At 38.9% G+C, this 24,595-nt stretch overlaps 1 protein-coding gene across 1 annotated transcript in view; it reads left to right on the top strand.

The window, feature by feature from the left end:
- Positions 1 to 24,595, top strand: part of ARHGEF26 (Rho guanine nucleotide exchange factor 26) — a 139,706-nt gene that overhangs the window by 77,564 nt on the left and 37,547 nt on the right. Inside the window, exons 9-10 of the mRNA XM_010370616.2 lie at positions 525 to 599; positions 21,863 to 21,952. Of these exons, the coding sequence (XP_010368918.2) occupies positions 525 to 599; positions 21,863 to 21,952 (165 nt within the window). The remainder of the gene's footprint in view (positions 1 to 524; positions 600 to 21,862; positions 21,953 to 24,595) is intronic.

The following is a 24,595-nucleotide window of genomic DNA, read 5'->3' as shown; positions in this document are numbered from 1 at the left end:
CTGTGCCCGGCTGTTCTTTTCATTCAAAATGTATCATCTACAAATATAATTGCCTCTAATAACAATGATTATAATGGTGATAATTAGAGTAACTCTTATTTATTGAGGGTGTACCGTATGCCAGGCACTCATAAAGAACTTTACATAAATTATCATTAACACTTCTAACAACCTTGTGATGTATTTGGCATCACCCCAGTTTTACAGATGAGGAAAGAGAGGGTTATAAAGACGTGACTTGCCCAAGGTTGCATAACTAGTAAAGGGCAGACCTGGGATTTGAAGCCAGGGTGCCCACCTCTGAATTCTATCTTCTTACTTAACCATTCCCTGGATAGACTTGGATCCTGTGTTTAAAGATTATTTCCTGGTTTTAACATTGGGTTTCAATATTATCCTCATACTCATCCATAATACCATGTTTGGCATCGTTTGCTATGAGTAAGAGGATATGGCTGGACATTGGTTTTATTTTACTTAATAAAATAAATCAATAAATTTTGTTCACCTTTATTTCATTACAGACTATCTGTCAAAAAACACCTAAGGACTCTCCGAAGTATGAAGTCTGCAAAAGAGCCTTGAAGGAAGTAAGCAAGGTAACTGTTGGGTGACAGTTTATTTGTGAGACAGGAAACCATTCAGTTGTCTCAGAACAAAGTGTGTCTTGGCTTGATGCTGAAAACTGGTAGAGTCTCATGGCCATTTGCACAGCATTCTTTAGGTAGTTGCAAAACAAAATAATATTTGCTATACTCAGTGAAGCTGGTATTTTTGCTGTTTCAGACAGTTTTGCTTTAAGGGCCTACAGATACCTCATTTTCTTTTGGTGGCTGAATGGCTGTTGATTCATTTCTTGTTCAGTAAGTGGTTATTGAGTATCAACTACTGTGCCAAGAATGATGCCACTTCTTGGAAATGCAGTGATGAGTGAGACACGTGTGCTCACTGCGCTCATGGAATGTGCAGTGGAAAGAGGAAGGCAGACATTAAAATAGAGTTACAATGAAGGTGGTGGGTGACGTGCTAGGGAAGTCCACAGTGGTGTCTAAGCTGAGACCTAACCCAGGTGTGGCTCTGAGCCCAGGATTGTGGGAAGAGTGTGTCTCAGGTATGTGTAGAGATCCAAAGGCAAGAAGATATTGGAGATTTTGAAGAACTGGAATGTTCTCTGTGTAGCTAGAACGCAATCTGAGAGACAGCACTGGGGAACCAGCTGTGTGGGGCCTTGTTACACATGCTAGGCTGTTGGGGGCCTCATCCTAAGATGATGTAGAGGCGAAATTCATGTATTATGAAGATGATAGTGGGGATGGGGCCACTTCCGAGGCCAGTGGTAGTTGATGAGCAAGGGATGGCAGTGGCCTCTATTGACATGATGGTAAGGTGGTGAGAGGTCTGCCTGTATACTGGGGAGGCAGACTTGGGGACTGATTGGATGAGCACATTTCAGAACAGAAGTCAAGGACTATGGTCTGTGGCTTGGACGGCAAGGTGGATGCTCTTCTTCATCTACAATAGAAACATAGGGAGAGTGGGTAAGTTCCATTTGGGTCGCATTGTCATTGAGATTCCTATAGAACATCCAAGTTGGCTAAATAAACAAGTCAGAAGCCCAGAGAGGAGACCTGGAGACGTGGATTTGGGAATCATCAGCATATGGACAATAGTTGGAGCTGGGAGAGTGGATGAGGTTACCTAGGGAGACTATATGGAATGAGAAGGGTAGTGAGCCTGAGGAATGACCATGAGGAATGCTAGCGTTCACAGTCTTATTTAGGGAAAAGAAGCCAGTGGAGGAAACTAAAAAAAAAAAAAAAAAAAAGATCAAAACAAAGTAAAACATACCAGAGAAGAAGGGAAACTGTAATAGCTTGGCAAATGGCAGATAATTTGGTGGTTAACTCTGTTGAATGCTCCTGAAAGATAAAGTGAGATAATGATTGAAGCTATCCTTGGGTTTATCGTCAGGTAGGTTATATACTGGGGTTGGGGGATGGGGCAGGAAACCTGAGCTGAGTGTATGGAGAAATGAGAGGGAGGTGTGAATGTGCAGCCAGCCAGCAGTGGTAGCTGACTGTCTAAGATTCGGGGAGTGGAAAGAGAAAGAGCTGTGGCTGAAAGGGAAGTGAGAGAGGGTCTTTGTTAGTGTATTTGTTTAAAGATTAGAAAAATGTAGGTAGAGTTAGCTACTAATAGAAATATCTAGCTGAGAGGAAGCAATAGAATATATAAGTATCACTGAGGATGTTGTATGAGGTTGGCACAGAGGAGCAAAGATAATGGTAGCATCAGAAGCTTCCTAAATGTCTCCAGTTACATAGCCCTATATGAATTGGGTATGGCTTTGTACCACTTTACTATGAAGTACTGTTTCTTTTAGTCAACTTTACATCGAGTCACCATTTTACTTATCCTCATCCTTGCCAATAATAATTACAAAATCATGGGTTTTATTAGCTAGTTGTTTATTTTTCTAACATACAGTTTTGTATTAAAAGTAAGTGCATCTGTGAGCTTAAATTCATCTCTTCATCCCATCAGTGGTCTGCACACCTGTTTTGGGAACACTAAGTAAAGAAAGCCTGACAAGTGAGAAGTTACATAAGGTATTACTGCCAGTGGCGCTTCCTGCAAGACCTCAAGCCCTATGCTGTCTTCCTAGGGGAGGGTGAGGGAGGGAAACGGGGAAGGTTTTTAAGAGAAACTACTAGAGAAGTTCTAGTCTTGGACATAAATGATATTTTGACAAATTTTGCCTGATTGTTACTAAGAAACTGAAGAAAAAGAATTTGCACAGAGAAAAAAATAGGAAGGTACTTGTAATTGGCTATTGAATTAAACCTGAAATGTGACTTACTTTTTTTCTTTTTTTTTTTTTTTTTTTTGAGACGGAGTCTCGCTCTGTCCCCCGGGCTGGAGTGCAGTGGCCGGATCTCAGCTCACTGTAAGCTCCGCCTCCTGGGTTTACGCCATTCTCCTGCCTCAGTCTCCCGAGTAGCTGGGACTACAGGCGCCTGCCACCTCGCCTGGCTAGTTTTTGTTTTTGTATTTTTTAGTAGAGACGGGGTTTCACCGTGTTAGCCAGGATGGTCTCGATCTCGTGACCTCGTGATCCGCCCGTCTCGGCCTCCCAAAGTGCTGGGATTACAGGCTTGAGCCACCGCGCCCGGCCGTTACTTACTTTTTTTCAAGAATTTTACGTCTTAGTTACAGTAGATGACTACATTCCTTCAGGCATCTCTTGTTCACTTGATTTCATACTGATACTTTCAGGAAAGGCTTGCAAAAATGTAATAGACCAGTGAATTGCTTTACTTTGATACTATAAGTATACAAAAGGCTATCATGTGAAGAGGTATCACTCCAATGACTTGCTTTCTCTGAAGGGCATCATACCTTTCTCTCTATTGAGAATGAGTCATGAATATTAGAATTATTCCTTCAGTCTCCCAGTGTTATAGGGAAGTTGAAATCAACATAGTCAGCTGAAGAATTAATCTTCTTTTTTATTTGTAAAGGTTACTGATGAGGTTTTATAGATTCTGGGAAAACAATTGAATATTTTCAGTAGAAAGAGTATGCATAGAGAGCATTTATGGTTCAGAATGAAAATGTAGAACTACATTTGTTTGCTTTATCTAAAATCAGAGAAATTGGGAGTTCCCAGTATTTTATTTTAGAGAGTTAAATTTGGTATGTTGAGGCCCAAGATTTTAGAACTAGATGCTGCCTTAATCTCTTGGGTAAGTGTCTCTAGGTAGTTACTCATTCTTGGAAAAAAAGAGTCATACCTTTTTGGTAATTAAAATAATGCAGTTTATTTGCAAGATGCAAATAATACTTCGCTGAAGTTGCTCATGCATGTTGCTGAAAAAGCTGTGACAATTTCTTTAATTTGGGGCCTTGGAAAGACTTATTGACCTCATCAAACAACTTAAAAACAAGAACAACATTTCTGTAAAATGAAAAATGTGCTTACCTCCTGATTGTCTGTTAACATGCGGGGGGTGGGGAGATATTTTAGGGAATCTGATAATTTCTATAGGATTCTGATAATTCATGTCATCCAGAGTGATATGTACTGTGTAAGGAATAGTGATCAAGAGATGGTCTTATGCCAAATGAATCTTCCCTGTTATTTCCTTCTGTTTACTCTCCCATGGAAAGAGAATGTCTGCTTTAACTCTGACCTCATCAAAATTCTATTTAGAGTTGGAGATAGTGTTACATTATGAGCTTTTGTCCCAGAGGCAAAATAGTCAAGCTCTATTTAATCGTTTACTGTAACATACTGCTTCATCCATTTACAAAGAAGTACATGTGTATGACAAATGGTCAACAAACGTGAAAAAATGCTCAACATCACTAACTGTAAATGCAAATTAAAACCACAATGAGGTACCAACTTACTCCTGCAAAGATGGCCATAATTTAAAAATAAAAAAATAATAGATGTTGGCATGGATGTGGTGAAAAGGAGATACCTTTACTCTGATGGTGGGAATGTAAACTAGTACAACCAGTATGGAAAACAGTATGGAGATTCCTTAAAGAACTAAAAGTAGAGCTACCATTCAATCCAGCAGTCCCACTGCTGGGTATCTACCCAAAGGAAAAGAAGTCATTACGTGAAAAAGACACTTGCACACTCATGTTTATAGTAGCACAATTTGCAGTTGGAAAAATATGGAACTAATCCAAATGTCCATCAACCAACGAGTGCGTAAAGGAAATGTGGTATATATACACCATGGAATACTACTCAGCTGTGAAAAGAAACAAAATAATGACATTTGCAGCAACTTGGATGGAGTTGGAGACCATTATTCTAAGTGTAGTAACTCAGGAATGGAAAACCAATTATCTTATGTTCTCACTTATAAGTGGGGGGTAAACTATGAAGATGCAAAGCCATAAGAATGATATAATAGACTTTGGGGATTTGGGGAGAAGAGGGGAGAGGGAGATGGGATAAAGGAGTACACATTGGGCGTAGTGTACACTGCTCAGGTGAAGGGTACACCAAAATCTCATAAATCACCACTAAATAAATTCTCATGTAGTCAAAAACCACCTGTTCCCTGAAAAGTATTGAAATAGTTTTTTATAGATAAGTAGATATGAAAATATTTTTATTATTTTATTATTTAATTGTGTGGGTACATCGTAGGTACATATATTTATGAGGTACATGAGATATTTTGATATAGGCATGCAGTGTGAAATAAGTACATCATGGGAAGACAGTGTGGCAATTCCTCAAGGATCTGGAACTAGAAATACCATTTGACCCCACCATCTCATTACTGGGTATATACCCAAAGGATTATAAATCATGCTTCTATAAAGACACATGCACACGTGTGTTTACTCCTACACAATTCACAATAGCAAAAACTTGAAACCAACCCAAATATCCATCAATGATAGACTGGATTAAGAAAATGTGGCACATATACACCATGGAATACTATGCAGCCATAAAAAAGGATGAGTTCATGTCCTTTGTAGGGACATGGATGAAGCTGGAAACCATCATTCTGAGCAAACTTTCGCAAGGACAGAAAACCAAACACCACATGTTCTCACTCATAGGTGGGAATTGAGCAACGGGAACACTTGAACACAGGGTGGGGAACATCACACACCAGGGCCTGTTGTGGGGAGGGAGGAGGGGGGAGGGATAGCATTAGGAGATATAACTAATGTAAATGACGAGTTAATTGGTGCAACACACCAACATGGCACATGTATACATATGTAACAAACCTGCACGTTGTGCACATGTACCCTAGAACTTAAAGTATTAAAAAAAAAAAAAATCATGGAGAATGGGGTATCCATCCCCTCAAGCATTTATTTTTTGAATTAAAAATAATTCAGTTAAACTCTTCATTTTAAAATGTAGGGGGTTATTATTGACTATTGTCACCCTGTTGTGCTATTTTATAGATCATATAGTAGGTCCTATTCATTTTTTTTTGTACCCATTAACCATCCCCACCTCCTCCCCAGCCCCCGACTACCCTTCCTAGCCTCCAGTAAGCATCATTCTACTCTCCATAAGTTCATTTAAAAAATTTTTTTAATCCCACAAATGAGAACATGTAATGTTTGCCTTTCTGTGTCTGGCTTATTTCATTTAACATAATGATCTCCTGTTATAGCTATGTTGTGGCAAATGACTGGATATCATTCTTTTTCATGGTTGCATGATACTCCGTTGTGTATATGTACTACATTTTCTTTATTCATTCATCTATTGATGGACACTTAGGTTGCTTCAAGATCTTAGCTATTGTAGACAGTACTGCAGCAAACATAGAAGTCCAGATATCTCTTTGATATACTGATTTCCTTTCTTTTGGGTATATACCCAGCAGTAGGATTTCTGAATCATATAGTAATCAATTTTTAGTTTTTAAAGGAACCTCCAAACTGTATTCCATTGTGGTTGTATTAATTTACATGTTCACTATCAGTGTATGAGGGTTGCCTTTTCTCCACAGCCTTGCCAGCATTTATTATTGCCTGTCTTTTGGATATAAGCCATTTTAACTGGAATAAGATAATATCTCATTGTAGTTTTGATTTGCATTTTGCTAATGATCAGTGATGTTGAGGACCTTTTCATATGCCTGTTTGCCATGTGTGTGTCTTCTTTTGAAAAATGTCTATTCAAATCTTTGCACATTTTTGATTGGATTGTTAGATTTTTTCCTATAGAGTTGTTTTAACTTCTTATATATTCTGGTTATTAATCCTTTGTCAGATGGGTAGCTTGCACATATTTTTCTTCTATTCTGGGGGTTTTCTCTTCACTTTATTGACTCTATACTTTGCAGAAGACTTTTAACTTGATGTGATCCCGTTTGTCCATTTTTACTTTGGTTGCCTGTGGTTGTAGGGTATTTTTCAAGGAATTTTTGCCCAGACCAATGTCCTAGAGATTCTCCCCAACATTTTCTTATAGTAGTTTCATAGTTTGAGGTCTTAGATTTAAGTATTTACTCCATTTTGATTTGATTTTTGTATATAGTAAGAGATAGGGGTATAGTTTTATTCTTCTGTGTATGGATTTTCAGTTTTCCCAGCACCGTTATTAGATTGTCTTTTCCTCAGTGTATGTTCTTGGTACTCATGTCATAAATGAGTTCACTGTAGGTGTGTGGATTTGTTTTTAAGTTCTTTTTTACTGCTTCTCTGGCCTATGTGTCTGTTTTTATGCCAGTGCCATGCTGTCTTGGTTATTATAACTCTGTAGTATAATTTGAAGTCAGGTAAAGTGATTCTTCCAATGTTGTTCTTTTTGCTTAGGATGGCTGTGGCCATTGTGGGTCTTTCGTGGTTTCATATAAATTTTAGGATTTTTTATATTTTTGTAAAGAATGTCATTAGTACTTTGATAGGGTTTACATTTAATCTGTAGATTTCTTTGTGTAGTGTGGACATTTTAATAATTTTTTATTATTAAATAAAATAATAATATTTTATTATAAATAATATTACATAATTTATAATAATTTATAAATATATATTTATATATAATATATAAATATATAAATAATTTTAAATAATTTATAATAAAATATAAATAATATTTTATTATAAAAAATAATAATATTCATGGATTGATTTTTCCAATCCATGAACATGGAATATTTTTGAATTTTTGGTGTCTTCTTCCATTTCTTTTATCAGTGTTTTATAGTTTTTATTATGGAGATCTTTCACTTCTTTGGTTAATTTCTAAATATTTGATTTTATGTGTGGCTATTGTAAATGAGATTACTTTTTAATTTCTTTTACACATTGTTTACTGTTGGAATATAGAAATGCTACTGATTTTTGTATGTTGATTTTGTATCCTGCAACTTTACTGAATTTGTTTATCAGTTCTGATAGTTTTTATTTTGTGGAGTCTTTAGGTTTTTCCAAATATAAGATCTTATAATCTGCAAACAGGATAATTTGATTTCTTCCTTCCAAATTTGGATGGTCTTTATATCATTCTCTTGTTTGATTGCACTAGCTAGGACTTCCAGTATGTTAAATAACGGTGGTGAAAATGGATATCCTTGTTATGTTCCACGTATTAGAGGAAAGGCTTTCTGTTTTTCCCCATTCAGTATGATACTAGCTATGGGTCTGTCATACATGATTTTTTATCATGTTGGGGTATGTTCTTTCTATACCCAGTTTTTGAGGGTTTTTATCATGAAGGGATGTTGAATTTTATCAAATGCTTTTTCTGTACAATTGAAATGATCATATGATTTTTGTCCTTCATTTGGTTGATATAATGTATTACACTGATTGATTTGCCTGTGTTGAACCATCCTTGCATCCTAGGGATAAATCCCGTTTGGTCATGATAAATAATCTTTCTAATGCATTGTTGAATTCAGTTTGCTAGTATTTTGTTGAGGATTTTTGCATTAATATTAATCAGAGATATTGTCCTGTAGTTTTCTTTTTTGATGTGTCTTTGTCTGGTTTTGGTATCATGGAAATACTAGCCTTGTAGAATTAGTTTAGAAGTATTCCCTCCTCTTCTATTTCCTGGAATAGGTTGGGTAGGGTTGGTATTAGTTCTTCTTTAACTGATTGGTAGAATTCAGCACTAAAACCATTGAGTCTCAGGTTTTTCTTTACTGGAGACTTTTTATTACAGCTTCTATCTCATTACTTGTTATTGGTCTATTCAGCTTTTGGATTTCTTCTTGGTTCAATCTTGGTAGGTGGTATGTGTCTAAGTATTTGTCCGTTTCCTCTAGATTTTTTTTTATTATTTATTTTCTACCAATTTTGGGTTTGGTTTGCGCTTACTTTTCTAGTTCTTTGAGTTTCATTGTTAGTTTGTTTATTTGAAGTTTTTCCTTTTTCCTTTTTTTTTTTTTTTTTTTTTGAGACAGAGTTTTGCTGTATCTCCCAGGCTGGCGTGCAGTGGCATGATCTTGGTTCACTGCAACCTCCACCTTCTGAGTTCAAGCAATTCTCATGCCGCAACCTCCCAAGTAACTGGGACTACAGGCACATGCCTGGCTAATTATTATTATTATACTTTAAGTACTATGGTACATGTACACAATGTGCAGGTTTGTTACATATGTATACATGTTACATGTTGGTGTGCTGCACCCGTTAACTCATTATTTACCTTAGGTATATCTCCTGATGCTATCCCCCTTTCCCCACACCCCACAACAGGCCCCGGTGTGTGATGTTCCCCACCCTGTGTCCAAGTGTTCTCATTGTTCAATTCCCACCTATGAGTGAGAACATGCAGTGTTTGGTTTTCTGTCCTTGCGAGAGTTTGTTCAGAATGATGGTTTCCAGCTTCATCCATGTCCCTACAAAGGACATGAACTCATCCTTTTTTATGGCTGCATAGTATTCCATGGTGTATTGTGTGTATGTGCCACATTTTCTTAATCCAGTCTATCATTGATGGATATTTGGGTTGGTTCCAAGTCTTTGCTATTGTGAATAGTGCTGCAATAAACATACACGTGCATGTGTCTTTATAGCAGCATGATTTATAGTCCTTTGGGTATATGCCCATGTATTATTTTTTAGTAGAGAGATGGGGTTTCACCATGTTGGCAGGCTGATCTTGAACTCCTGGTCTCAAGTGATCCACCCACCTCGGCCTCCCAGAGTGCTGGGATTACAGACGTGAGCCACTGCACCCGGCCTTTTCCTCATCTTTGATGTAGACACTTCCAGCTATAAAATTCCCTCTTAGTACTGCTTTTAGTGTATCACATAGGTTTTGATATGTTGTGTTTCCATTATCATTTGTTTCAAGAAATTTTTCAATTTCCTTCTTAATTTCTTCTTTAACCTACTGGTCATTCAGAAGCATATTATTTAATTTCTATGTATTTGTACAGGTTCCAAAATTCCTCTTATTAATTTTTAGTTTTACTTCATTATGGTCAAAGAATATACTTGATATTACTTCAGAACTTTTGCATGTTTTATGACTTGTTTTGTGACCTAAATACGGACTATTCTTGAGAATGATCCATGTGCTGAGGAAAAGAATGTGTATTCTGTAGCTCCTGGATGAAATGTTCTGTAAATATCTATTAGATACATTTGGTCTATAGTGCAGATTAAGTCTGATGTTTCTTTGTTGATTTTCTGTCTGGCAAACTGTCCAGTGCTGAATGTGGGTGTTGAAGTCTCTAGCTATTATTGTACTGTGGTCTATAGCCTTATCTATAATAATATTTGCTTTATGTATCTATGTGCTCCAGTGTTGAGTTCATATATATTTAAAATTATTATATTCTCTTGCTGAATTTACCTTATTATCATTATATAGTGACTTTCTTTGTGTCTTATAGTTTTTTTTCTTGAAATCCATTGTGTCTGATATAAGTATAGTGACTCTTGTTGTTTTGTTTTTTTTTGGAGGGGGAGGTGGGTTTCCATTGACATGTAGTATCTTTCTCCATCCCTTTGTTTTTAGCCTATGTGTGTCTTTATAGGTAAAGTGTTTCTTGTAGGCAACAGATCAATCAGTCCTTTTTTTTTTTTTTTTAATCCATTCAGCCAGTCTGTGTCTTTTGATTTGAGAGTTTAGTCCATTTACATTCATTGGTATTATTGGTAAGTATGGACTTCTGCCCTTTTGTTATTTGTTTTCTAGTTGTTTTGTGGTCTTCTATTCCTTCTTTCTTTTTCATCTTCCTCTAGCAAAGGTTATTTTCTCTGATGATATGGTTTAGTTTTTTGCATTTTATTTTGCATGTATCCATTGTATATTTTTTGGTTTAAGGTTATTATGAGGCTTGCAAATATTATAATCCATTATTTTAACATAATAACAGCACTATTTGCATAAACAAGGAAACAAGCAAACAGAAAACTAATAAGAACTCTATGTCTTAACTTCATACCCCCACTTTTAATCATTTTGTTGTTTCTGTTTTTATCTTCTTGTACTGACTATGTCTTGAAAAGTTGTTGTAGTTACTATTTTTGATTGGTTAATCATTTACTCTTCTACTTAGGGTAGGGGTAGTTTACACACCATAGTTACAGTGTTATAATATTCTGTGTTTTTCTATGTACTTACTATTACCAGGGAGTTTTGTACCCTCAGGTATTACTTATTGTTGATTAACATGGTTTTCTTTCTGATTACAGTACTTCCTTTAGCATTTCTTGCAGGAAAGGTCTAGTGTTGATGAAATGCCTCAGCTTTTGTTCGTCTGGGAATGTCTTTATTTCTCCTTCATGTTTGAAGGATATTTTCCCTGGATATACTATTTTAGGGTAAAAGTTTTTTACCTTCAGCACTTGAAATATGTCATACCTCTCTCTCCTGGCCTGTAAGGTTTCCACTGAAAAGTCTGTTGCCAGACGTATTGCAGCTCCATTTTATGTTATTTGTCTCTTTTCTCTTGCTGCTTTTGTGTATTTATTTTTTGTAGAGATGGGGTCTCACTATGTTATCCAGCTTGTTCTCAAACTCCTGGGCTCCAAAAGCTTCTTAAGCTGATTAACAACTTCAGCAGAGTCTCAGTATACAAAATTAATCTGCAGAAATTGCCAGCATTCCTATACACCAACAATGGATGATCCAAGAGCTAAATCATGAGTGAACTTCCATTCACAATTGACACAAAAAGAATAAAATACCTAAGAATACAGCTAGCAAGGGAAGTAAGGACCTCTTCAAGGAGAACTACAAACCACTGCCCAGAGAAATCGGAGATGACATAAACAGATGGAGAAACATTCCATGCTCATGGATAGGAAGAATTAGTATCATTAAAATGGCAATACTGCCCAAAGCAATTTATAGACTCAATGCTATTATTATTAAACTACCATTGACATTCTTCACAGAATTATAAAAAAAGTATTTTAAAATTCATATGGAACACACAAGCCTAAATAGCCAAGGTAATCCTAAGCAAAAAGAACAAAGCTGGAGGCATCACACTACCTGACTTCAAACTATACTACAGGGCTACAGTATCTAAAACAGCATGGTACTGGTACAAAAACAGACACTTAGACCAATGGAATAGAATAGAGAACCCAGAAATAAAACCGTACACCTACAATCATCTGATCTTCAACAAATCTGACCAAAACAGACTGTGGAGAAAGGATTTCCTATTTAATAAATGGTACTGGAAGAACTGGCTAACTGTATGCAGAAAATTGAAACTGGATTCCTTTCTTATACCATATACAAAAGTCAAGATAGATTAAAGACTTAAATGTAAACCCTAGAACTATAAAACCCTAAAAGGAAACCTGGTCAGTACTATTCAGTACATAGGCATGGGCAAAGATTTCATGATGAAGATGCCAAATACAGTCGTGACAAAAGCAAAAATTGACAAATGAGATCTAATTAAACTAAAGAGCTTCTGCACAGCAAAGAAAACTATCAAACAGAGTAAACAGGCATCATACAGAATGGGAGAAAATTTCTGTAATCTATGTGTCTGACAAAGTTCTAATATCCAGCATCTATAAGAAACTTAAACAAATTTACAAGAAAAAAAAAAAAACTCTGTTAAAAAGTGGGCAAAGGACATGAACAGATACTTCTCAAAAGAAGGCATATGTGCAGCCAACAAACATATTTAAAAAAAGCTCAACATCACTGATTAGAGACATGCAAATCAAAACCACTATGAGATACCATCGCACACCAGTCAGAATTGCTATTATTAAAAATACAAAAAGTAACAGATACTGGTGAGGTTGTGGAGAAAAAGGAATACTTTTACAGTATTGGTGGGAGTGTATATTAGTTCAACCATTATTGAAGAGAATGTGGTGATTTCTCAAAGACCTAGAAGCAGAAATGTCATTTGATGCAGCAGTCCCATTACTGGGTATGTACCCAAAGGAATAGAAATTGTTCTGTTATAAAGACACATGCACATGTATGTTCATTGCAGCACTATTTACAATAACAAAGACATGGAATCCAGTTAAATGCCTGTCAGTGATAGACTGGATAAAGAAAATGTGGTACATATACATCATGGTATACTATGTATCCATAAAAAAGAATGAGATCATGTCCTTTGCAGGGACATGGATGGAACTGGAGGCCATTATCCTTAGCAAAGTAATGCAGGAACAGAAAAACAAATACCACATGTTCTCACTTATAAGTGAGAGCTAAATGATAAGAATACATGGACGCAGCGGGGAGCAACATACACTGGGGCCTGTTGGAGGATAGTGGGTGGGAGGAGGGAGAGAATTAGGGAGAGTAGTTAGTGGATTCTGGGCAGTACTTGGGTGACGGGATGAACTGTGCAGCAAACCACCATGGCACATGTTTACCTATGTAACAAACCTGCATATTGGGCATATGTACCCCTGAAGCTAAAATAAAAGTTGGAAACAAACAAAAACTCCTGGGCTCAAGTGATGCTCTTGCCTTGGTCCCTCAAAGTGCTGGGATTATAGGTGTGAACCGCCATCCTCAGCCTCTTGCTGCTTTTAGGATCCTTTCTTTATCTGTGACCTTTGGGTATTTAATTACTAAATGCTTGAGGTAGTCCTTTTTGGGTTAAATTTGCTTGGTGTTCTGTAACCTTCTTGTACTTGGATATTGATATATTTCTCTAGGTTTGGGAAGTTCCCTGTTACATCCTTTTGAATAAAATTTCTACCCCGTCTTTCTCTACATCTTCTTTAAGCCCAATGACTCTTAGATTTGTCCTTTTGAGGCTGTTTTCTAGATCCTGTAGCCATGCTTAATCCTTTTATATTCTTTTTTCTGTTATCTCCTCTGACTGTATATTTTCAAATAGCCTGTCTTCAAGCTTCAAGCTCACTATTTTTTTCTTCTGCTTGATCATTTCTGCTATTAAAGGACTCTGGTGCAGTATTCAGTATGCCAATTGCCTTTTTTTTTTTTCTTTGAGATGGAGTCTCACTCCGTCACCCAGACTGGAGTGCAGTGGTGCAATCTTGGCTCACTGGAACTTCCACCTACTGGGTTCAAGTGATTCTCATGCCTCAGTCTCCCAAGTAGCTGGGATTACAGGCACGCACCAACACGCCCGACTAATTTTTTTGTATTTTTAGTAGAGACAGGGTTTCACCATGCTGGCCAGGCTGGTCTCAAACTCCTGGCCTCAAGTGATCCGCCCACCTCGGCCTCCCAAAATGCTGGGATTACAGGCATGAGCCACCGTGCCTGGCCGCCAATTTCATTTTTTGGCTCCAGAATTTCTGCTTGATTTCTTTTAATTATTTCAGTCTCTTTGTTAAATTTAGCTGATATAATTCTGAATTCCTTCTCTGTATTATCTTGAATTTCTTGAGTTTCCTCAACACAGCTATTTTGAACTCTTTGCCTGAAAAGTCACATATGTATGTTTCTCCAGGATTGGTCCCTGGTGCCTTATTTAGTTCATTTGGTGAAATCATGTTTTCCTGGATGGTGTTGATGCTAGTGAGATGTTCTTTGGTATCTGGGCATGGAAGAGTTAGATATTTATTGTTGTCTTCACTATCTGGGCTTATTTTTACCCATCCTTCTTGGGAAGGCTTTCCAGACATGTGAAAGAACTTGGGTGTTGTGATCTAAGCTGTATCTGCGTTAGGGGCACCCCAAGCAGAATCATATAGGTACCACCTTGATGGTCTAAGATCTGGAAGTATTCTCTGGATTACCAGGTAGAGACTCTTGTTCTCTTCCCTTACTTTCTCCTAGATACGTAGCCTCTCTCTTTGTTCAGAGTCACCTAAAGATGGGGGTGGAGTGACACAGCGCCCCTGTGGCCACCCTCACTCTGATTGTGCCGGGTCAGACCTGAAGCCAGCACAGTGCTGGATCTTGCTCGAAGTCTGCTCTAACCACTTCCTAGCTACTGCCTGTTTACTCAAGGCCCTTAGGCTCTACAGTCAGCTGATGGCAAAGCCAGCCAGGCCTGTGTCCTTCCCTTCAGGCCAGGGAGGTCCCCCAGGTCCCAGGTGGGTCTAGGGGTACTGTTTGTGAGTCAGGGACTAGGGTCAAAAACCTTAAAAGTCTAGCTGGTGTTCTGTCTGAAGCTGAGCTGCCACTCAAACCACAAGATGCAGTTCTTCCTTTTCCAAAGACAGGGGAGTCTCACTTTTTAGCTGCCACCACCACAGGCCACAAGGCGTACTGCCAGACTACTGTTGATGTTCCCTTAAGGTCCAAGAGTTCTTAAGTCAGCTTGTGGTGAATGCTGCCTGGCCTGGGACTCATCCTTCAGGGCAGTGGGCTCCCCTCTGACCCAGGGCAGGTCCAGAAATGCCATCCAAAAGTCAAGTCCTGGAGTAGGGGACTCCAAGAGCCTGCTTGGTGCTCTGCCTTCCTGTGGCTGTGCTGGCACCTGAATCCAGGAAGTCTCAGAGGCTGACTCAAGGCCCTCAGCATAGGACCTGGGTATCCATGCTGTTTATTCAGGGCCCAAGGGCTCTTCAGTTAGCCGGTGATGAGTACTGCCAGGACTGGATTCTTTTCTTCAAGGCAGCAGGTTCCCTTCTGGCCCAGGGTGTGTGTAGAAATGTTGTCTGGGGCCGGGCACAGTGGTTCACGCCTTTAATCCCAGCACTTTGGGAGGCCGAGGCAGGTGGATCACCTGAGGTCAGGAGTTTGAGACCAGCCTGGCCAATATGGCGAAACCTGTCTCTACTAAAAATACAAAAAATTAGTTGGGTGTGGTGGCGGGCACCTGTAATCCCAGCTACTTAGGAGACTGAGGCAGGAGAATTACTTGAACCCAGGAGGTGGAGGTTGCAGTGAGCCAAGATTGCACCATTGCACTCTAACCTGGGCGACAGAGCAAAACTCTGTCCCTGCCCCCCGCCCCCCACCTACAAATAAAAACAAAAAACAAAACGAAACAAAACAAAAAACAAAGAAATGTTGTCTGGGAGGTAGGGCCTGAACGGGGGCCTAACAACTCTGAACATTACCCTGTCCTGTTGTGGCTGAGCTGATATCCAAGATGTAAGACAAAGCCCTGCCCATTTTTCCCTCTCCTCTTCTTAAACAGAAGGAAGGAGTCTCTTTTGGAGCTCCAGCTGTGTAGCCTGGGGTTAGGAGAGGGGTGATTCCAACACTCACTTGGCTGCCACAACTGGTGTCTCAGTATGTCATGTGAGCCCCATTCCACTGTCTCTGGGCCTAGGTCAGCACTAGGACTTGTCTAAGTGTCACAGTCCTTATAGCCTAAACTGCCTTTCAAGTTCTCTGAGAGACACAGAGTGCTGTAGGCCTTGGTGGCAAGGTCCAAGCTCAAGTTCAAACTGCTGGGATAGGTGATTCCCTTCTGACTAGGGCTGATTTAAATGTTCCATCTGTGTGGGTGGGCATCAGCTGAGTTTGGTCTGATTTTTCTTTCTGCTCTAACAGGACAGCACTGAGTTTAGTGCGTCACAGTTGCTGTGTTCTCTCTCCCCCAGTGCCCAGAGATGCTCTCTGCAACATGCTGCTGCTGTAGGAGATGAGGGCGGTGGGGGGTGGCATCGGGGGTTCAAAACTATCTCTTTAGTGCCTCTTTCAGCAATATGAAGATAAAACCAGGTATTGAGAGCTCACCTAATTTTTGGTTCTTATGAAGGTGTTTTTTCTGTGTAGCTAGTTGTTAAATTGGTGTCTTTGAAGAGGGTAGCGGGTAGGATGATCGGTGGAGCCTTCTATTCCATTATCTTAGTTGGCCTTGGGTCAATATATAAATATATATTTATATACAAGCATGCAAATGTGTCTAAGCTGTATTGTTCAGTGCAGAATATTAAGTTGCAGAACAATATAAATAGTTTAGTGACCCCTAGATATTAAAGTGTGTTTTTATATATATGTATATATTTTATTGATATGCAGAAATAGTCCCAGAATCATCCACATCACACTTTCAACCATTGTTAGCTACGGTAAAGGGAGAAGAGTTTGGAGGGAGGAAGTAATAAGGCTAAGTACAGCTCTGTAAGAATGTATTGAAGTTGACATTGGTATATTTTAACAGTGGATAAAGTGGCCAAGTGCAGTGGCTCACACCTATAATCCCAGCACTTTGGAAGACTGAGGTAGGTGTATTGCTTTGAGCCCAGGAGTTCGAGACCAGCCTGGGCAACATAGTGAGACCTCTTTTCTACAGTAAATAAAAAAATTAGCCTGGCACACAGCTGTCGTTCCAACTACTCGGGAGGCTGAGGTGGGAGGATTGCTTGAGTCCAGGATGTTGATCATCCCATGATAGACCATGTGACCATGATCACACCATTGCACTGCAACCTGGGTGACAGAGCAAGACCCTGTCTCAAAAAAAAAAAGGAAAATTGAATACAATAATAAATGTATATTGCAGAATATTTGGAAAACTTAGAAGACAGAAAGGAAAATGTAGCAGTAATTTTATCACTTAAAGATGACTGTTGTCATTCTATTTTGTATCCTTCTGGTTGGCTTTCAACTTATTCCAATATTACTGTATGACTATAAAGGAACACTTAAAAGAGGTCCCCCAACCTTTTTGGAACCCCAGACTGGTTTCATGGAAGACGATTTTTCCACAGACAGGGGTGGGGGGGTGGGGGGTAGGTGGTAGGTGGTTTTGGGATGAAATCATTTCACCTCAGATCATCAGGCATTAGATTCTCATAAGGAGCACACAACCTAGATCCTTCACATGCACAGTTTACCATAAGGTTCACATTCCTGTGAGAATCTAATGCTTTGACTGATCTGACAGGAGGAGGAGGCAGAGCTCAGGCAGTAATGCTCACTTGCCCACCGCTCACCTCCTGCTGTGCGCTGGGTTCTTGTAACCAATCCGTGGCCCTGGGGTGGGGGATCCATGGTATATATGGTACCTGTTTCATTTGGCATTCTAAGTTGTGCTCCATTGAACACTGTCTTACGTAAATGATTGTGCACATCTAACCATTTCTAAAGATAAATTTTCAGAAGTGGGTTTATGGGAAGAGAAATACAAGAATGTTTTAAAGGCTTTTGTATATAATGCCAAAGTGCCTTCCAGAAAAGTTCCTGTCCACATCTACCAGTAGTATTTCAAAGTGTCTCTCTTACTACATACTGCCAGGATCAGATATTCGATTAATCTTTGTAAATTTGACAGATCAAAAAGACTTTATTTGTATTTTAATTTATATTTCTTTACTAGTAACATTGAGAGAGAGAGAGTGTGTGTGTGTATGTGTGTGTGTATATGTATATGTATGTATATACATACATATATATATATGTTTTTGATCCAAGCCTAATATATATTTATTAAGCCTGGGACAAAAACTGTAGTGAACCAAATTTAATAAAGCTTGGGCATAAATTGAAGGAAGGTCCAGTAATATACTGAGGCTGTTTTCAATAAAAACAGCAGAACACATATATTCAAATTAATGCTTGTCCCTTCAAAATACTGATTAAAATAAACTCCATTGATGACACCTTTGCTCAAGACATTTTAGGATCTTGGTTTTGGTCTGACTTCTGAAGCACCTTTGGTTTCTTTAGGATTTCCCTAGTGGTGGCATGACTCCAACTTTTGCCGATGGGCTCAGAATTTGGAAGTTTAAGAAATAAGATAACCCAAACTTAATAATGCCATTTTTTCCTTTCATTTTATGAAGGGATAACTATTGGCCTGGTGTGCTGGCCCATGTATGTAATCCTAGCAGTTTGGGATGCTAAGGTGGGGTGATCACTTGATGTCAGGAGTTCAAGACCAGTCTGGGCAATGTAGTGAGACCCCCATCTCCACATAAAAAGGAGGGAGGATAACTATAAAGAAATTATTTCTTTTTTAAAAAATGACTTATAAACTGGCTCTGAAGGTGGTTTGTTTATGCAGAAACATTTGCAGAATATCCCTTTGGGTGTTAGGTGCTATGTTGGGCTCTGGGCTTACAATTACGGAAATTTTATACTCTCCGCTCTCCGGTCTTTTTGGAGAGGTAATGCCCACGTTGAGCACTGAAGGACAAGTAGGGGGATATAAATCCAGATAAGAAGGAGTCAGTCGGATGGAGTGTGGTGAAGGATGTTCAGACAGGGTAACACACATACAAAAGAGGGAAGGCAGGACACAGCATATGCATCCAACATTTGGTAGGGCGAGGCCCCACATGGGAGCAGTGAGAGGTTAGGGATCAAGGAAGTAGGCACCGGATCATGAAGGGTCTTGCTAAGACTTTATTCTGAAAGCTTCAGGGAACCTTTTAAGGATTTCTAGTGGAGTTGTTTCATGATCAGATCTGAACTTAGAAAAACTGACATCTTATTTTTGGAGGATGCATAAGGGTAGGGCAGAAGTGAGGAAAAGAATTGAGAGACCAGTAATCCAGGCAGCAAGAGGTCTGAGCCTGAGTTCAGTGGCCAGGGCAGGTAGAGAAGTAGACAGCAGGACAGCATCATTAAGGAGACTTGGATTGTATGTGGAGGGCAAAGCAGAGGGAGGGGTCTGAGTGGTCGGGGCCAAATTTTGGGGGAAAGTGGATGATGCTGAGGTGAGTCACGAAGATAGACAATGTGGAGCCAGGGGCAAGAGCGTGATGAAGGAGATGCTTAGGTTTGGTCATGCTGAATTTGAAATGGCTCTGGGACATTTAAGAAGAGATGTCATGTAAATAGTTGGATCCAGAGCCTAGGATGTAGACAAAGTCTGGGGACATAGATTTGGGAGCTATGAACACATTCCCCAAGAGAAGTCACAAAAATGTGCCAAGCAGCAGGAGCCTGATACGGTGCTTGCATTTCACTCTGATATGCCCTGTTCATATGCCCTTTCAGGGTATTGCATTTTCAGGTTGCCCCTGTCTCACACCTAGATATTTTGGCTCTCAGCTTTGATCTGATATAGCTATCAATCCCTGCATCAGTGAACTCACAGGCCATAGCTAAAGATATGCTGTCATTGAAGACATATTTGTCCTCCAAATCTAAAAACCAAGTGAGCAATTAGAAATTGTTTAAGTGCCCATCAATAGGAAATAGAATAAATATATTGTGGAAAGTCCATATAATTATTATAGCATAAATTGGATCATATCATTTCCCCCACTGAAAGCCTGCTGGTGACTTTTTTTTGTACCTAGAATACAATCCAGACAGCTTAAGACCTTGCATGATCTGACCTTGGCCTGTTTTGGCTTCATCCCATGCCACCTTCCTTCATGCCAGGATCTTCTTTGACTCACTCAAACAGTCACACACTTTCTCATCTGGTCCTTTACTCATGGTGTCCCCTCTCTGTGAACTATCTTATCATTTAGTAGTAACTACTTGTCCTTCAGCTTGCAGCTTAAATGACCTCTCAGGAGAGGGTCCCTTGGATCCCTCCCCACTTGCCACTCCCCTACTCCTCTGTGTTTTTACTTTATCTCAGTCTATGACTTTTTTTTATTTTTTCTTTTTTTGCCTTTTTTCTGCCCTTCCGTGAGGTTGGGGATTGTGTGTATTATAACACTAGTACCTGAAACATAGTAGGTACTAAATAAACTTTTTTTTTTTTTTTCAATGAATGATATTTTAGCAGGGGAAATATTTTTGTCTTAATTCAAGCTGCTGTAACAGAGTACCATAAACTGGGTGGTTTAAGGAACAGGTATTTATTGCTCACAGTTCTGGAGGCTGGGCAGTCCAAGATCAAGGTATAGGCAGATCCAGTGCTTGCCAAAGGCTGGTTTCCTGGTTTGCAGATGGCTACCTTCTCCCTGTATCCTCAGATGGTGGGGAGAGAGTGGAGAGAAGAAAGCTATTCTGTCTCATCTTATAAGGGCACTCATGCCATTCATGAGGACTCCACTCTCACCACCTAATTACCTCCAAAGGCTCTGCCTCCTAATATTATCACATTGGAGGTTAGGATTTCAACATGAATTTGGGGGAGACACAAACATTTAGTCTGTAATAATTGATAAGTGAAAAAAAAAGACATACAGCATAGAATAATCATATCCAAAAATGAAAGAAAAATTTCTCTACATATATGTGTGTATTTATATGTTCATATAAACATAGGAAAAAAAGAGAAAGTATATGGCCCAGTCTGTTTCCAACTACATCTGTTCAGTGGGAGTAGGTCAGGACCTTTTATGGCCTATTTTATTTTCTTCTGTGTTATAATAATCATTTATTTATTTCTATAGTGGGCATGTTTGTATTTTTGTAACTATATTTTTATAGTGGGCATTACCTAACAAAGGAGAAATATTAAAAATAAATCCAATTAAAATGTCCACTCCTTTTAACAATCACGTTTGTTTTTATGGCCAATGACTCTTTTATGGGCATTTTTTTTTTTTCATATTTTCCAGTTAATGAGAAATTTGAGACGCAAAATTCGTTTTGATTTAGACCAGTGAGTGAAGATTAGGTACTCACTAAACAACTGTGAAAGTCCTTTGTAGATAATTTTGCTTTGTAGATAATTTAGTGCTTCCAGTGAAACTGAAATGTAACTGACGGCCTTAGCTTGGCTATTTTTGAAGAATCCTTGACTGCTGGGCTCCCCTGCAACACTTCCCTCTTCAGCACTCCATTTACTGGCCACATGCTTTACATAGCACTCTGCTTAGATTTTGCCTTTGAGGATGGCCATCTCCCTTCAGCTGCTCTGATTTGGAAGAGGGGCAAGGAGTACAGCTTTCCCTAAGATAGGGCGACCTTTTTTTCCCTTCTGTCTTCACATCCTAATCACACCACTTCTAACTGGATACGAATGTCTTAACTGTGAAAAACTGTGAGTTCTCTGTCAGAAATGAGTCTCTAGGGCTTCCCAAGTGTTAATTATTTCCTGTGAGAGTTCTGGTTTGAAAGTGAGGTTTCTCTCCTTGACCTTTAACCCTCATTACTCTTCTGTGTTCCCAGTTGGTTCGACTGTGCAATGAGGGCGCCCGGAAGATGGAAAGGACTGAGATGATGTACACAATTAACTCCCAGCTGGAATTTAAAATTAAGGTATTCTCGTACCTTGTTCATTACTGTTCTTGCCTAAGTTTTCTCTAAATAGAGAGAGACAGTTGAGGGCAACAAAGTAGATAGGAATTTGCTTTTCAAAGAAGGGTCATAAATTGATAAGAGGGAGTAGCAGATGCTTCAGGCAATTTGGTTTTGCTTGTACCAGAGTGACCATTCTCCAGGCCCTGAAGCCAGGCATTATCTAAGAAGACTTTTTTTTTTTCCAGGAAGACACCAAGCTTAGGGGAATAAACAAAATAATAGAATAGGGTAGTTAAAATAATAGAATTTTAGAATTGAAAGGAGATTCCTTCATTATTCTCAAAATGTTTTGAAAAACAGTAATATTCCATGAGCTGGACCAGTGTTCTCCTAAATTAAATAAGGACACTCCTTTTATCGTTTGCAAAACAGATCGTTAATAGATAATTTTTTTCAAGATTGTTTTTCTCCCATAATTTTTTTGAATATGTGCTGCTTGTTATTCCTTGTCTGATACTGCTCTGGAGCAGATGACAAGATGAACAAAGAGGAAGAAAATGACAGTTAATGGCAAATCTAGGTCATGGCCATTCTTTTGTTGGCTCACCGGCTGAGTTTTTAATGGGAAGTGAGTGCTCACAAGTGTGACTCTATTTAGTTTTATAACTTGTAAATGTCATTAAACCATTTTAAATGACTGGTCATATTTTTCCCTAGTAAAAGTGTTTCTATTTCATGCAGTCAAATTATAGTGATCAGCATTTCATGGTATTCTGTGAAGAGCAGATTCTCTGCCATGTCATGTAGTTTGAGGATTACTGCATGCTTGCTTTGGCAGCATATATACTAAAATTGAGGATCACTGATACAGTACAGCTACACCCTTTCGTTTTAAGAATGAGGAAAAGAAAGCCAGAGAATAATTGTCTGCAGAGTTACTTGGCTAGTGGTGATAAAATCAGGACTAAGGTCCAGACGTCCTGACTTGCAGGTCAGTGTAAACTCTTCTGCTGTAACATTCTGACTGTAATGGTTTAGATGCAGAAACACAAACTGTAAAAGGGAAGAAGATGGGTATTTACCAAAAACCAGACACACACGCACACACATGCATGCATGCACACTTTAAATAGTTTGGATATTCTTGTACAGAAATTTACAGCAATTAAAAAACCCATCTTTCTCCCAGTTCTCAATATCTCGTTCTCTCTAATTTGTTTCTAAATATTTTGGAAAATATATCTGACAACAAGTTTGTTTTTTGTTTTTTAATTTCCTCCTTTTGAAAGATGAAAAAAATCCCTAACCATTTTTCTTTTCCCTTCTTCACTGAAACTCAATTGGTATAAGATTACTTGAGGAAACTCTGTCCAGGCCGGGCACGGTGGCTCATGCCTGTAATCCCAGCACTTTGGGAGGCCGAGGTAGGGATCAGCTGGGGTCAGGAGTTAGAGACCAGCCTGACCAACATGATGAAACCCTGTCTCTACTAAAAATACAAAAATTAGTTGGGTGTAGTGGCGGGCACCTGTAATCCCAGCTATTTGGGAAGCAGAGGCAGGAGAATCGCTTGAACTCTGGAGGCAGAGATTGCAATGTGTCGATATCTCACCACTGCACTCCAGCCTGGGCAACAGAGCAAGACTCTCAAAAAAAAAAAAAAAAAAAAAAAACCTCGGTCCAGAACCCAAAATTAATTTGCAATTGAAAAATGCTAACCCCAAGGATCATTAAAAGTAAGTGATTAACATCAATTGAGTTCATGAGTTTTGGTTGGTTGTTTTCTTTTTCATTCAATGATTAAAATACTTGCAAGCCTAAAGTATGGATTTGCAGTGGAGCACCTAATTTAGAACACTTAGAATTACTAATTAGTACTAATTGGAAATACTCGTAAAATCTTAGCACCTTATAATACTATATGAATAACAGTGGACATTCCTATTTAATTTATTTTAATGATGATAAAATAGAGGTTCAGTGAGGTTAAATGATTTATCCAAGTACGTGGCAAGTATTGTAAGAATACAACAGATTTACTGAGCATCTTCCATGTGGAAGGCAGTAGATAAACAAAAACATGGTCATCCCTCCCCTCATAGTCTAGTAGAAGACTGCTGAAAATCAAAAGAGTCAGCAAAGTCTACAGCTGTCACAGTAGCTAGAAGACTATGGAAAGTACTGGAAATGGAAAGGAGATAGACAGCTGTAAGAGCAAGAGACAGGCTAGGGGGCTTGGAGCAGTCTGGCAAGGCTTCATGCCAGAGGTGTGTTTGACCTGAATCTTGAAAGGTGAGTTAGGAAGGGTCTCAGAGCAGAAACAAATGCACAGTTTCCCCTGCTGTGGCCCAGGAATTGTAAGCAATTCAGGAATTGTAGGTAGACTTGGGGTGCAAGAGGAGCAGGGCGGAGCTGCGGTAGCAGGCAAACACTCATATGGACAGCCCTCTGCACCAAGAGGAAGAGCTGAGTGAGATCATTTGGGAGCCACTAAAAAGTTCTAATTAGGGAAGTGACACAATCAGATGTGTGTTTAGTACAGACAACTTCAGCAGTGGGGAAAGGCTTTTCCAACTTACTCCAAATCCAGACGTCATTAAAAGAAAAAAGTCCAAATTTATCTATATAACTTTTTACAAATGTTCTCTATAGAGGGAAAAC

This window comes from Rhinopithecus roxellana, chromosome 1 (assembly GCF_007565055.1).
Source record: "Rhinopithecus roxellana isolate Shanxi Qingling chromosome 1, ASM756505v1, whole genome shotgun sequence".
NCBI classification, from domain to species: Eukaryota; Metazoa; Chordata; class Mammalia; order Primates; family Cercopithecidae; genus Rhinopithecus; species Rhinopithecus roxellana.
Note: the sequence above shows the minus strand (reverse complement) of the source record. Positions and strands in the feature narration are given on the sequence as shown.